This window comes from Octopus bimaculoides, chromosome 24 (genome assembly GCF_001194135.2).
Source record: "Octopus bimaculoides isolate UCB-OBI-ISO-001 chromosome 24, ASM119413v2, whole genome shotgun sequence".
NCBI lineage: Eukaryota > Metazoa > Mollusca > Cephalopoda > Octopoda > Octopodidae > Octopus > Octopus bimaculoides.
This window is the reverse complement of record NC_069004.1, coordinates 21242848-21257699: the sequence shown is the minus strand read 5'-3', so window position 1 is coordinate 21257699 and position 14852 is coordinate 21242848. Positions and strand designations below refer to the sequence as shown.

The 14852-nt window shown below is 36.3% G+C and overlaps 1 protein-coding gene across 1 annotated transcript in view; it reads right to left on the bottom strand.

Moving 5' to 3' along the window:
- LOC106878409 (uncharacterized) overlaps positions 1 to 14852 on the bottom strand; it is a 48474-nt gene continuing 33622 nt past the window's right edge. Inside the window, exons 6-7 of the mRNA XM_052976464.1 lie at positions 9832 to 10023; positions 1 to 4209 (exon numbers count right to left, since the gene is read on the bottom strand). Of these exons, the coding sequence (XP_052832424.1) occupies positions 4105 to 4209; positions 9832 to 10023 (297 nt within the window). The 3' untranslated portion in view covers positions 1 to 4104. The remainder of the gene's footprint in view (positions 4210 to 9831; positions 10024 to 14852) is intronic.

Sequence of the window (14852 nt, the reverse complement as noted above, 5' to 3'; positions counted from 1 at the left end):
GTTAAAGAGGAAAATGGCTAAAATTGGTCTGGATAGTTATCATTGTAAGGCGTACAACGTTCCAAACAGCCATAATAACAAAATCACTTTTAAATTTTTTTACAAAAATTATACAGGTATTTTAAGAAATTTTCATTCAATAAATAATGTTTTTACATTATGTATACATTAATAGAATAAACTGTCAGTTTTCCAAATAGCAAATTAAAACTTAAAATGAAAACATTAAAAGAGAAAGTGAGAGACTTTGCAAATGAAAATGGAATACTCTGCAGTGAATGTGATGAATATTTAAATTTGTGATGAATTGGATGCAATGAATATTTAAATTTGCAACAAACTGGAGTTTAAAAATTCAATAACCTTGAGAAATAGAAATTATAGGAAATTTCTAAGACATGAATTTATAAAAATATTTCCAGACAGTCAACCCTTTAATAATTGCTTTCTTTTAGTACTTTTAGTAATTGTTACATACCTAATTGATAAGTGGCTTTCTCCATTATAGTATAGATATATTATATATATACGCATCATCATCATCATCATCGTTTAACGTCCGCTTTCCATGCTAGCATGAGTTGGACGATTTGACTGAGGACTGGCGAACCAGATCGTTGCACCAGGCTCCAATCTAATATGGCAGAGTTTCTACAGCTGGATGCCCTTCCTAACGCCAACTACTCCAAGAGTGTAGTGGGTGCTTTTACGTGCCATTGGCACGAGGGCAAGTTAGGCGGTACTGGCAACGGCCACGCTCAAATGGTGTTTTTTACATGCCACCTGCACAGGAGACAGTCCAGTGGCACTGGCAACAACCTCGCTCAAATGTTTTTTCACGTGCCAGTAAAGCGATGCTGTAACTTTGATAATGAAAGGAAGGGTGGAGATTTATTCACATCCAAAAACTTTTCTACGGCATATACATCTGACCTATGCATGTTTCAACTACAGTGACTGCACATTGCCTTGTATGCAATTATGCATTCTAGTCGTTGCAATTTCATCAAGGGTTCATCACTCACAACGTTTTCAAAGTGAACTGATTCAAACAAGCGTCCTGTGTTAGTATTCAGTTGGAAGTAATAGCGTTACTCTTTATATTCGATGGAATGTTGGGTTTATAATCACCTCTGCTGTTATCACAGATGAAACATGGTTTTAAAATGTTTATTTGGATTTCAATTGTAGAAGTTTTGTTTACATGTTACTGTATGGAGTATATTATTTATTCAGAGATATTTTACTTATATTGGGTTTATACCCTCAATTCATATTATTGTTAGTAGTAGTATCAAGGCAGCAAGCTGGCAGAATCATTAGCACACTGGGCAAAATACTTAGCGGTATTTCGTCTGCTGCTAAGTTCTGAGTTCAAATTCCACCGAGATTGACTTTACCTTTCATCCTTTCGGGGTCAATAAACGAAGTACCAGTTGAGTACTGGGATTGATGTAATTCACTATCCCTCTCCACCAAATTCCAGGCCTTGTGCCTATAGTAGAAAGGATTATTAGTAATAGTATTAGTATAAATATCATTAATTATTATAATCATTATTGTAACTAGCATAGTTACTATATATGGTGAGTTGTGTTTATTTAAATTGCTTAAACATACATTTTCTCAAGTGTGGATATCTTAGAGCCTGTTCCTGTCTTGAGTAAATTTAGAAATGAAAATTTGGTACATTTCTTCTGCACAAAAGTACATCTGTTATCACCTATTCTATAAGGTTTTGCCTTACTAATTATTTCCAAGGCAACTGAATATACTTTGTTACTATCTGTTAGTGCCCAAATTAGTTTACTAAGGCTAGTGGTGAACATTTTGTCCCTATTTCTAAATGAATTTAAATGATTGGCGGATCATTGCTTGATATAATGTGAGCTAGCTCCAATAAGTCTTTGAGGTAACCTTACATTTGTATACAATAATTTTATACCTACAATTAGAGTAAAGCAGGCAAACCCTGTTCCTTACACAATCGCTTTTGATAGTTCTACTACTTCCATTAATAGTTTCCACTTCATCTTCACTAGAGGTGATTTCTAAATTCTCCTGTCTCTCTTCTTAGTTATTACTCTTACCCACATAAAAAACATTGAGTACTGCACTTTCTAGGACTCACACCTTCCACTTCCAGGTTAATGCAGGAGTTTGTTCAGGTAGCTTCCATTTATAGGTTATCAAACCATAGTTCCTATCCTGATGCCTAGTTGGGTTACTTATGGTTCGTTTGCTTATGTTGACATTGTTACTATTTATTGATCTATAATTCTGATTACTATTGTTGTTATTGTTTATATGGAAACTCTGTGTTTATTAGATATTCTATAGTATTTACTGCCTTTTGGAAAATGTTTCGCAGCACATCTTTAAGATGAGCAAATATGGTGAGCTGGTAAAGCAGCTAGGGAGAGAGGGTTACCATTGTATTGTGAAACCAGTTGAAGTTGGATCACAAGGATTCATAGCTGCATCAACCTGCCAGTTATTTGGACAGTTTGGTATCAAAGGTTGCAGTACTGCCACAATCAAATGCTTATCTGATGTTGCTGAAAAGAGCTCAATGTGGATATGGGCAAAGAGAAATGACTAATGGATCAAGTTATAGATTCCATTTATCTGAAATATAAGGAAGAAGAGAACTGGTTCCTTCAGTGGTTAGCATGGCCTAGTAGTCTGAAACACAGACCTGGGAACACAAGATCACAAAAAGAATGCTGGGGAAAGGATTTTGGAAAGCAGCAGAACACCTAGGGGTCATGGCCTGACTCCCATAGTGTGTCAGGAGTAAGAGCTGAAATACTTGTCAGATGGGAGTTCTTCCTCTGAAGATTTCTCCTGCTGTGTGCTCACCTTGCAGCAAGTTTCTGATTTTTGTTGTTGTTGTTGTTGTTTTATTTATGTATGTGCTATTGGAATGAGTAGATTCAATACCTCAGTGATGGGTGGTTTCTATTGTAATGTGTATCTTCAGACTGGTAAGGATTCAGAAATGGAAGTTGAGGTTTATTGGTTGTTTGTGGAATCTAGATAGGGTTTTTATCTTTTCAGCAAGCCTGCTGCCTGCCCCACCTTTCTTTTTTTACTCTCTTTCTCAGAATGCCAATACTGTAGAGTAAAAGTTTGTTATTGAAATTGAAAATTTCAATACAATATTGAAAACTTAAAATATAAACTAGAGATAGCCCAAACTGGTCTAATATATATATATATATATATATATATATATATTACTCTTTTTTCCATCTTGTTGCACATTTATGTGCTTGCTCCGGTGGAGCCTGGTGTTGCCATCCAGTTTCACCAGTCCTCAGTCAAGTCGTCCAACCCATGCTAGCATGGAAAGCGGACGTTAAACGATGATGATGATGATGATGATGATATATATATATACAAGGAAATAATATGACAAAGGAATAAACAATTATCTTATGAACTTAATTAGCTTACAGCTGTTTCTACTATAAGATGCACTGGACTCATAGTTGAGTGTTTGAGTAACACCTTATAACTTCACCAGAGCCTCAAATATGATGATGATAAAGTTAATCGTTTATTCCTTTGTCATTTTATTTTTTCCTAACCATTCTGTACTCAATGCATCATTCGGAAGCCTATGTAAATTGAGTTCTACACCAGGTTATTAGGCTCACAATGCCTAAGCGAAATATATATGCATGTATATATAATTCTGTTCTATATGTATATTATATTTATATAATATATATGCATGCATGCATATAAACCTTATAAACCTTCACATATACAATCTTGCAGAGAACTCTAATTGATGATGAACCAAAACACAAATTACTGAGACAGTCATTCCAGCCTAGAATATAAACCAAAATTCAGAGATAAACCATCAATCATGTAAACAGATTTCAACCCAAGCAGTGATCAGTTGTACCAAACCAAACCAAATCCTTTGGTGACCCTCACTGAAGTAGATATTCCTTCACTTGTTAGTTGTATTTCTTTTTTTTTTATCTTCATTACATTTTTCCAGAACTTTCTTTGTATTTTTTTTTTTACATGCCCACTAATAATTGAAATAATAAAAATATAATTCAAATAAAAATATATAGATAATTTTCATCCCAAAAATAGTTCATTAAGTTGTTGTATGGTATCATCAGGATTCTTCACCATGTGACCAATAGTGCGTTTATCTTCATATATCTCATGATCATTGCCACCCTGATGGGAGAGAGAGAGAGAGAGAATAAAGAAACAAGAAAAGATATTGGGCTATCAAATAATTTTTTTTCATTTATTCTCGTTTTTCCCAATGTTACTTAAATTAACATAAAAATTTTCATATTAATCAATTTTCTTTTTATGATACGTATATGATAAAAAAAAGAACCACATTAAAATACAAATTCAGAATCGAAGAAAACACAAAAATGAATGAAGAAAGAAAAACAAGGGAAAAAATAGAGGAAAGACAAAAAGAAAGAAAGAAAAAACATCAATTCAACACAAAGTGCTTCAATTGACCACACACAACACTGTTCCACAGAACCTAGTTTTACTGTAGTGTTTTTGGTGAGTTTTTTTTAGCTCTATTCTTCCTCTACAACAAAAGTTGCAGAGGAAGAATAAATTTTACCCCTTTTAAAACATGTGATGCTGGGATGTCAAGTAGAAAAAAATTAACAAATTTATCCTATAGCCCATTACAATATTGCTTTTAAATACATGTTGCATTCAGTATGTTTCAGTGAATCTGTTTTTAATACATGATTCTGTAAGTGAGCATATATTTGTACCATTTGCTAAAATTTTCTACCAGATACAAATCAGTTATTGGCTCATTGCATTTTTGATAATGAGAGTGACAAGAGATCATTTGTGCAATGAACAAAGTACCGTTTATTGCAATTTTGTATTTGGTTTGTGAGATTCTTGACATGAGTTCATGTGTTGAAACAGATTTTGACAGAAATACACACGTACATGTTCTCCTTCACACTCTTCAGAATTCACACCATGATACAGGGACAATCATGTACGCGCACACACACACACACACACACACACATGCACACACACACATACACACACTCTGTCTCCCCTCTTTCTCTTATATTCTTACATCCATATAAATATAGTCCTGTGCCAGTGCCACATAAAAAGTACACGTGCCAGTACCACATAAATGTACACATGTTGCTGGTTCCACATTAAAAGCACCCGACACACATTGTAAAGTGGTTGGCGTTAGGAAGAGCATCCAGCTGCAGAAACCATGCCAAATCAGACTGGAACCTGGTGCAGCTCCCCAACTTGCCAGCTCTGATCAAACTGTCCAACCCATGCCAGCATAGACAATGGATGTTAAAGGATGATGATGATGATGAGGATATCATTAAATTTAGAGACAAACACACTTGAAGCAGATATTCAGCAGAGAGTGCATATCATTGATAAGGTTGCAAATGGTGACAAAAGGACTGAGAAACCTAGCTAATTGATCGATTAACCAAATGATTAATCAAACAATCAGTTGGTTAAATGTTAACTCGTAGATTAATAATAATAATAATAAGAGGAAGTGAAATACAACCAGTGCATGTGTTCATTAGTGGCTTAATGGCCTTCCCGAGCCATTATATATGACGTTCATTGGTTTCCTTGCTAATATACATTGATGAAATATCACACACACACACACACACACACACACACACACACACACACACACACACAGACACACAACAGACTTTAGGTCAGATTCCATCTACTAAAATCTACTCACAATGTATAAGACAGTTCCACCTACAGTACAGGGTGAAATCAAACCCAGGAATATGGGGTTGTGAAGTGTACATCTTAACTACTACTTATATCTGGGCTAAGAAGAAGAAGAAGAAGAAGAAGAAGAAGAAAAAGAAGAAGAAGAAGAAGTAGTAGTAGTAGTAGTAGTAGTAGTAGTAGTAGTAGTAGTAGTAGTAGTAGTAACAGAAGTAGTAGTAATAATTTTAGTCGTAATAGTAGCAGTAGCCCTGTCTATAGTAGCAGCAGCAGAAGCAAGCATATTACTAGTTGTGTCCTGTCTATCCTAAGTTAATACAGATGCTCAAACCCCTAACTGCAATCCCTGCTAACTTGTTAACTTCTCCATTTTCCACTAATGAAAGAACAAAGAAACCTCATCAATAATTACACTGGTCAACAAGTATTTTTCATCAAGCATATGTCAAGGTGGACTTAGTGTAGTTTTTAATGCTGATTCCAAATATGCAGTTAGTTTTTTTGACATCATGTACAGTTTTCAAGATGAGAAAGTTCTTTGGTTCTAGCATTATATAGAAATTCCAATTAATGATATGTATGCATGTATTCCATTTACATCGTGGAAACATACCTTTAAAATAAACTATGTTATTCATTGCTGCATAGTTCAGATGCAATATTTCATCATCTTAAATTAACCAATCAAGTTTTATCTCATGAAATAAGTATTTCAACATCTCAAATTGTCCAGTCATAATTGGTCTGATGAAATATTTCATCAACTCAAATACAATATAAGTATAACTGTTTGTATCTATTTCTTTACTTGTTTTACAGTGTTAACAATGTCAAAACAGTGTAGAAATCATCCTGATGTGTTTTGTTATGTCTATGGATAATTTATTGTGAAAGCTCAAAAACATACAATAATACCAGAAATCAAGAAGATTTATAAGCTGTACTTTGACTGTTATGGACAAGTTATGGGCACCACTTTTTGCAAAGTAAATGTCACAGGATTTTCTGTGAAAAAGAAACACAAAATTGTGTATCCCAATTTGGATTCTGCAACGAGACCCCACCACATGATGGTACTGAAACATCATATGATGATGTTGACTGTCATGATAGTGCTGCTAAGGAATATTACGTAGCTGATGACGATAGCTTTGAACCTCAGAAATTTTCCCAAGCTGGACTATCCCTCTCAAAAGATAAAGAGAACTGTTGGCATCAAGACTGAAGGAGAAGTATTTGCTAGAGCACAGTGTTTGTATAACTTATTTTCGGCTGAGAAATGTGGTTCTACAAATGTGTTTTTCTGTTGAAGGCTTGCTTTGCTTTTGCAGTAACATAATGGACTTTTCAAATGTTTATCACAAAATCATGATCCTTTGCACAAAAAGCTTGGACTGATGAAACAGTTTGTAAAGACACTAGGGAAGAGAAATGCCAGAGGGTTTGAGTATATTGTAGAAAAGTTTCCCAAAATCACACAGGCGAAGTTGAAAGAGAAGTACTCAAAGATGTCAACTTCAAGACAACACTGGACGAACTGGAAATGCCTGCCTGGAATGCTTTCAACTGGATCTGTGAGAATTTCTTGGGCAATGGACTACAAGGATGGCATCAAGAATCTTCTGAAATGTTACTCATCAATGGGATGTCGCATGTCACTGAAAGTTCACTTCTTGGACTCCCATCTGTATTTCTTTGCAGATAACCTTGGAGCAGTGTCAGATGAACATGAAAGATTTCACCAGGACATTAGTGCTATGGACAAACAATGCCAAGGCTTCTGGAATGACAGTCTGCTGGCTGACTACTGCTGGACACTTTACCATGATCAACCAGATCAAGAACACTGCAGGAAATCCAAATCACAATGTTTCTAACTCTGTTGTTCTTTGTCTGTTTTGTCTGACCCATTTTTGTGTATTCACTCTTTGTAGAATGACAGTGATGATTTTTAACTCAATAAACTCATTTACTTTCTAAATATAATATGTCCTTATTTATTACATTAATGATTTCATATATACAAATATGTAAATATTTGCATCTATCTACTGAAAAACTGATAAGTGCGGCATACAAATGGAGTGAAATTTTGAAATCAGCATGAAAAATTAGCTTTAAAAAATTGGTTTGCATTCACAATGAGTATAATGCATTTAATTTTGTTGGCTAGTGTAATTATTTCAAATTTTGGCACAAGGCCAGCAATTTCAGGAGTGGAGGTAAGTTGATTACATTGACTAGTACTTATTTTATCGACCCTGAAAGGATGAAAGGCAAAGTGAACTTCAGTGGAATTTGAACTCAAAACACAAAGATGAGCAAAATGCTTAGCAGCATTTTGCCTGGTGCAGTAACAATTCTGCCAGCATGCTGCCTTACACCTCATCAACAATAATAACAAAAGAAGGAGTCTCTGCTTGGTTGCTCAACTTGCCAAAAGTAATAGCCAAATTACCCTCAAAACACACCCATCTTTAAAGAAAAGGAAGAAAAGACGTATTGGATATCCATAAAGTGACAGGATGGTCATGGTTGGAACAACTATTCAGTTGGAGTTGACTTTAGCGAAATGACAGCAACGACTTAATTTGATTGAAGCCAGTGAGGGAGTGTATACGTATTTAGTTGTTTGCTCTATTAGAAATAACAGCTAGATCTCACCCAATTAAAGAAAAACATTAGTGAGCAACTTAATCCTAGATACCTGTATCACTAATGGAATGTCATGAATGTAGATTTACTCAAGAACAGTAACAATAGACTAAACGACAACAATACAAACCAATAAAGACTTTAAGCAGTCCTTTGATCAGCAAAAATAGCAAAAAACATTCCTATCAAATGACATCCTACAGTATTAAAAAAGATGAGTTACATTAGATATCGAAATCATCATCATCATCATTTTAATCTTTTACTCTTCCTGTTAATTCTTTCTTCAATTGACACACAGGTTCTTCTGGATGCCTGATGCAATGACCAGCAATTCTCATTCTTCTCTGCTGAATCGTCTCAGTCACTTTGGGTAGATCTTGATAAAGTTTCTCGTTGCTCAAATGAGTTCTCCATGTAACATTCAGAACCATTCTTAACAGGAATGTAACATTCAGTCATTCAGGACATTGAAAAGCATACTCACATGAAATCATTGAAGCATCCAGGAGGACAGCCAAACTACACTAAACTAATCTTTTGTTTGTTTCAGTCATTAGACTGTGGCCATGCTACAGCACTGTCTTGAAGAGTTTTTAGTCAACTGAACCGACTCCATTACTTATTTTCTTTTTAAGCTTGATACTTATTCTATCAATAACTTTTACTGAACTGCTAAGTTACAGGGACAAACACATATACACACACATACACAAAGGACTTCTTTCAGTTTCTTTCTACCAAATCCACTCACAAGGCTTTGGTCAGCTTGAAGATAGAGTAGAAGACACTTACCCAAGGTACAACATAAAGGGACTAAACACAGAGCCATGTGATTGAGAAGCAAACTTCTTACCACATAGCCACGCCTGTCCATTTTTCCATGTTTACAAGGGTCAAATGGAATTTATTGAGGTAAATTCTTACAGCCAGACACTCTTCCTGTTGCTAACCCTCAACTGTTTCCAGTTAAGATAATATTTTCCCCATGACAAGACATGTTTTCCATGCAAAATGGGGAACAAAGGACATTGCTTGCATGATGCTGACACTCGTTTGTAACTATTATGCAATGCCAAGACAAGTTGACAGTAACACATATACACACACATACACACACACACACACACGATTGAGTTCCACATAGTTTCTCTTTACCAAATCCACTCACAAGGCTTTGGTCAGTCTGGGGTTGTAGCACAAGAACTCAAAACCATGTGCTTGAGAAGCAAACTTCTTACTTCACAGCCACATCTGCACCTCGTCCAAGATAATGTAAGACCTGAAAGAAGGTAGGAACAGTCTTGGCTTGATTAGCTCTCATCATAAATCAGATCACTCATGGCTGACCTAGGGCTAAACAACAACAACAACAATTAATCAAGATATCAAAATGGTTTTCCTTACTGGCTGTGTCTTGTCTCCGAAAAAATGTATTGTCTTGAAACCATCTCTTTCAACATATTTCAGGCAGTAACTTTTATTCCAGCCCTCAGGTATGACATCAATACTAATCTGACCACCAATTACATAATGTAAACCTAAGTCTGGGAACCTTTCATACAAGGCATTGACGAATTTCTTCCGAACTTGATGTTCCTGAAAGGTTTGAAAGAACAAATAAACAATATGTAACTGGGAAATATATTGTATTTTAACATGTATAAGGAACCCTCGTGTATAAGGAACCCCCTAATTTTGGGGGCTTAAAATTTGGAAAAAAGGTTTTGTAAGGGATTATAATATTATCTATGTATAAGAAACTCCCATATTTTTTAACCTAAGTTTTGACAAAATAGGATTCCTTATACACGTTAAAATATGGTAATATCCAGATAAATTATAATCAAATATTTAAGTCTATTATAATGGACTACGACAATGAAATAGTAAATATTCAAATTTATTATAATGAGATAAATGATATTTAAATTTATTATCCTTCCCCTCATCATTTTATGTCCATTTCCCATGCTGACATGAGTAGGATGGTTCAAAAGATTTCAAAAGGTTGAAGGATCATGTCTTCCTCCAATGTCACATTTCAGCATGGTTTCTATGACAAGATACCCTTCCTAACACCAACCACTTTACAAAGTGTACTGGGTGCCTTTTATCATGGCACCAGCGTCATAGAGGTTGCCTTACTATCAACAAGACCAGGCCTGGCCAACTCAAATTACATTATGGGCAACTTTAGTCACAGAAAGTTTTTTGAGGGCCACTTGTACACTGACAGAATTGAAAGCATTTTGCTTTCTCATGCTATTATTACAATAATGCATGGATGATTGTTGATTCAACATGAAATATTATGATTGCAAAAACAGTGGTATCTTCTTTTTTCCTTTTCATTACAATCTTTAATTTTTGATAAAATTTTAAAACTGTTTGTTTAAATAAACCCATTTCAAGAAAGTATCAAGCAGGCTGCAAGATAAAAGTCTGTGGGCCTCAGGCTGGCCAACCCTGAGCAAGACTAAAAAGTTCTCTCAAGTTGTGCATTGGTGCTATTCAAACCAATTACCAATCACTTACACAGTATACTGTTTGCTTTTTAAGGCACTAGAACTGTTGGGGTGAGGGAAGGACATCACCTTGTAGCTTGCAAACCAAAAGAGAAGCCCCATGATGGGTGGAAAAGATTTACTGTTGTGAGAAGATGGAAAAAATAAGAGGAGTCAGTGTTGGGGTGGGAATAATGGAGAGAGGAGAGAAGAAAAGGAGGAGAGTTATGTCAGGGATTAATGTAAAGGAGAGGCAAGGACAAAATGGTAATAGTGATGGAATATACTGAGTAAGTGAACCCAAGGATGGAGTGGGATAGTCTATCTGCCATGCTAGCATGAGTTGGATGGTTCATTAGGGTCCAAGATAGTTCTTACTGGAGTTACACAAGTTTATTGTTGAGAGATTGTGATAGGAAAGAGACAAAAAGGGACAATATTAGGGAAGGGGGAAAGTGAAAAGTGGGGTCAGGGTGTTAATAAAAGAGAGAATTAGAAAGTTATAAAACAGTGGGGGGGGGGTAGAAGATGATGCAGTCCTACCCCAAAGTATATACAGCAGGATAGAACAGTGTGTGAAGTAGGAATAAGATGATGATGAAGGGTCCAGAGCATATCCTTGAGGTAATATGTTCAAGAAAGTGTGACAATAGGAGAATCTCTGAGGATGGGTAAAGGTTATCAGATTACAATCCCTCCTTATTCAAGCATCAAGATTTGAGGAAAGAAGAGGTGGCAGGATATAGATGACGGAGGTATAGAGAAGGGAGTATCTCCTTTCTGCATACAAATCAAGTATTTTCCTCTAAGTGTTGGCATGGCATAGCACAGTGAGTAAGAGAGATGATGGGGTGATAAGAGGCTACAGAATAAGTACATTGGTTAGGAAAATAGAAGTGGGGGATGTGAGGATATAAAATTGGCCATAGAAAGTGGGAAGATGCCTGCACAAAACAAAAAGCAGGTGGGGTTGCACTTTACCATTTCAACAAGTATTTCCCAAAACTTGTACAAAACAGCAGGTTTTATGCAGTCCTGCATATTGCCAGTTAATAGTCTTTTGTTATCTCCATGCTAAGGGGAAGATATCTGGCCAAGCTTAGATTAAGAGATCATCACCAAACTCAGCAATTATCAGGTTTGTTTACAAAATGTCTACCATTAATAAAAAAGATTGTTTGAATAAAAGAATTAAGAGTGAATGTTTGTTTCACTTGGAGGGGATGTTAACTCAGTATTTTAAAAGGTAAGTTATGTCTCTTGGATCGACAGCAAATTTGTTCATTTTTGGAGATACTTTCATAAAACAGAGGGAAGTATTTCGTAAGCATATTATGCTGTGTTGAAATTATTTAAGCATTTCTGTATATTTTTTGGTGCATATGCTATCGTGTGGTTAGGATGTTTAGTGGTAGTGGCTTGTTGAAATGCCCAAGTGTGAAAAATGCATGCGTGTAGAGCAGGTTCAGTGTGCAAATAGAGATCTGGTTTGGAGAATTGTAAATGTGAATATCAATGTGCCAATGTTAGGTTAAGTAGGTGGGCTGCTAAACTGATTGTGTTAGTCCTGAGAGAGAGGGGGAGAGAGGTGAGATTGCAGGTATGATAGAGGAGACCACCAGTGAGGGAGGGGGTTTCCAGTGAGAGAAGTAAGATATCCGGAATTGGTGGTGGGGACAGGAATGGGCAGGCGCATCATGAACAAGTAAGGATTATTTAAGAGATAGTATGAAAAAATATTTAGCCAACATGAAAAGATGCAGAAATGACATACTTTGAATGAATTCAAAGGTAACATAATCCAATGGTAGAGTAAGAAATCCATGAATCAGGTGCTCCAAAACAGTCAGAAGGAGGAGAACTGTCTGTGTGAGCATGCAATAAATAGTCAATTCAATGAACAAACAACCCAAAAATCGAAAAAAGAAAAAAACCGAACATGAGGACATGCAGAAGAATTATATTAGCTTGAAAGACAGGGAAAGGAGGGAGTTTTTAATGTTTCAAGCATTGCCTTTTGTTGGAAAGGAGAAAGGGAAAAGACTAAAGAAAGAGAAGGAAAATCATCAAGGCCCATGTGGAGTTACATTTCTGAAATGACCAGTAGAAGTAGAAGGAGATAGAGAAAGCATTTTTTAGGGACAGGAGAGTGTGAAGATGGTCAGTAGGTGTGTGTATGTAGTAGCATGTGTGTAGTGGTAGTCGTGAAAGGTGTGTTTGCATGTGTGCGCAGACGGAGTGGTCAATAGCAAGTCAGCGGCAGTCATGAAAGGTAGGTGTGGCAGTGTGTGTGTGTTTGCATGTGGCCGGAGTGGGAATGTGTGTGTATGTATGTGTGTATGGGTGCACATGTGTGTTGCTCTGTGTATCTCTCTCTCTTTATGTGTGTGTGTGAGTGTGTGTGGAAGTGTATGTAGATGTGTGTATGTGTGTGCATATGTGTTGTGTTTGGAGGTATAGGTGCATCCATGTGTGTGTATGCATATATGAGAGGGAGAAAGAGGGGTGAGGTAGAGTGTGTGGGGGTTTTTGTGTGCGTATACACAAGTATATGTGTGGGCAGGCATGTATGGGAGTGTGTATCTATATGCATAGTAGTGGGCGTAAATGTGTGGGAGTATATATGTGTGTGTATGTGTACGTATGATTGTGAGTATGTGTAAGAGCATGTGTGTGTGTGTGGATGTGTGTACATGCATGCATGTGTGAGTGCACATAAGTGTGCATGCATGGATGTGTGTGTATGCACATGGATGTGCATGTGTGTGTGAGATGTGTAAGGGGTGAGATGACAAGTGTGTGAGTGTATTGGTGTTGTTATTAGTGTGTATGTATTCGTGGTGTGCGTATGAATGTGTGGGTATATGTGTGAGTGTGTGTATGTGAATAAAAACATTAAAAATACAAATTAAAATAAAAATTAAAATTAAAACATTGAAAAATAATAAAACAGTATATAAATAAATAAATAACAGAAATTAAATAAAATAAAATGTTCTAAGCAGCACACCCTCTACATCCGCAACTCCTTCTCCTACACTTCCTCAAACTTCATGTTGGTCAGATGGGCCATTGGTTAGCTGACCAGTTCACCAAACACCTACGAGGCATTTGTCTATGTAAGAACACCATAAATCCACCAACACTAGACTTCACCTTGAACAGCACTACATTTTTACCCTAACCCTGACTCAAACCCCTTTTCTACTCAACACAAACCCCTCCTTTCAGTGACATTCTCCACACACCTTTTTATTTTATTTAATTTCTGTTATTTATTTAGATAATCTTAATTTCATTATTATTTTTCAATGTTTTCATTTTTATTTTCATTTTAATTTGTATTTTTAATTTTTTTATTCACATACACACATTTATAAGCACACTCATATATATACAGCCACACACATCTCCATACACTCATACACAGCCACACACACCCACAGATTCCCCCCACTCATACGCACATATACACAGACACTCACAAATACACTTATAACAACACCAACGCACTCACACATTTGTCATCTCGCCCCTCACACCCTATCACACACCCACGCATGCACACACCACACACACATGCATGCACATCCGCACACACATACAGGCGCACACGTGCACTCACACACATATGCATATACACATCCACACATACGCCATTACACATGTTCACACACGCATGTACATGCACACACATATACTTCCACACATATGCACACTTACTACTATGCATCTGTATATATAAAAGGCAGGATGTGTGTGTGTGTGTGTGTGTGTACGTGAATGTAATTGATGCACGTCCACAAATTAGCACGCATGTCACTCCAATTTTAGGAGGACCTTCGTCATGACCCTAGCTGCATTTTCGTCAACTTTTTCTCTCAGAGGCACCCACGTATAGCTGTAAAAATCAATTTTCAA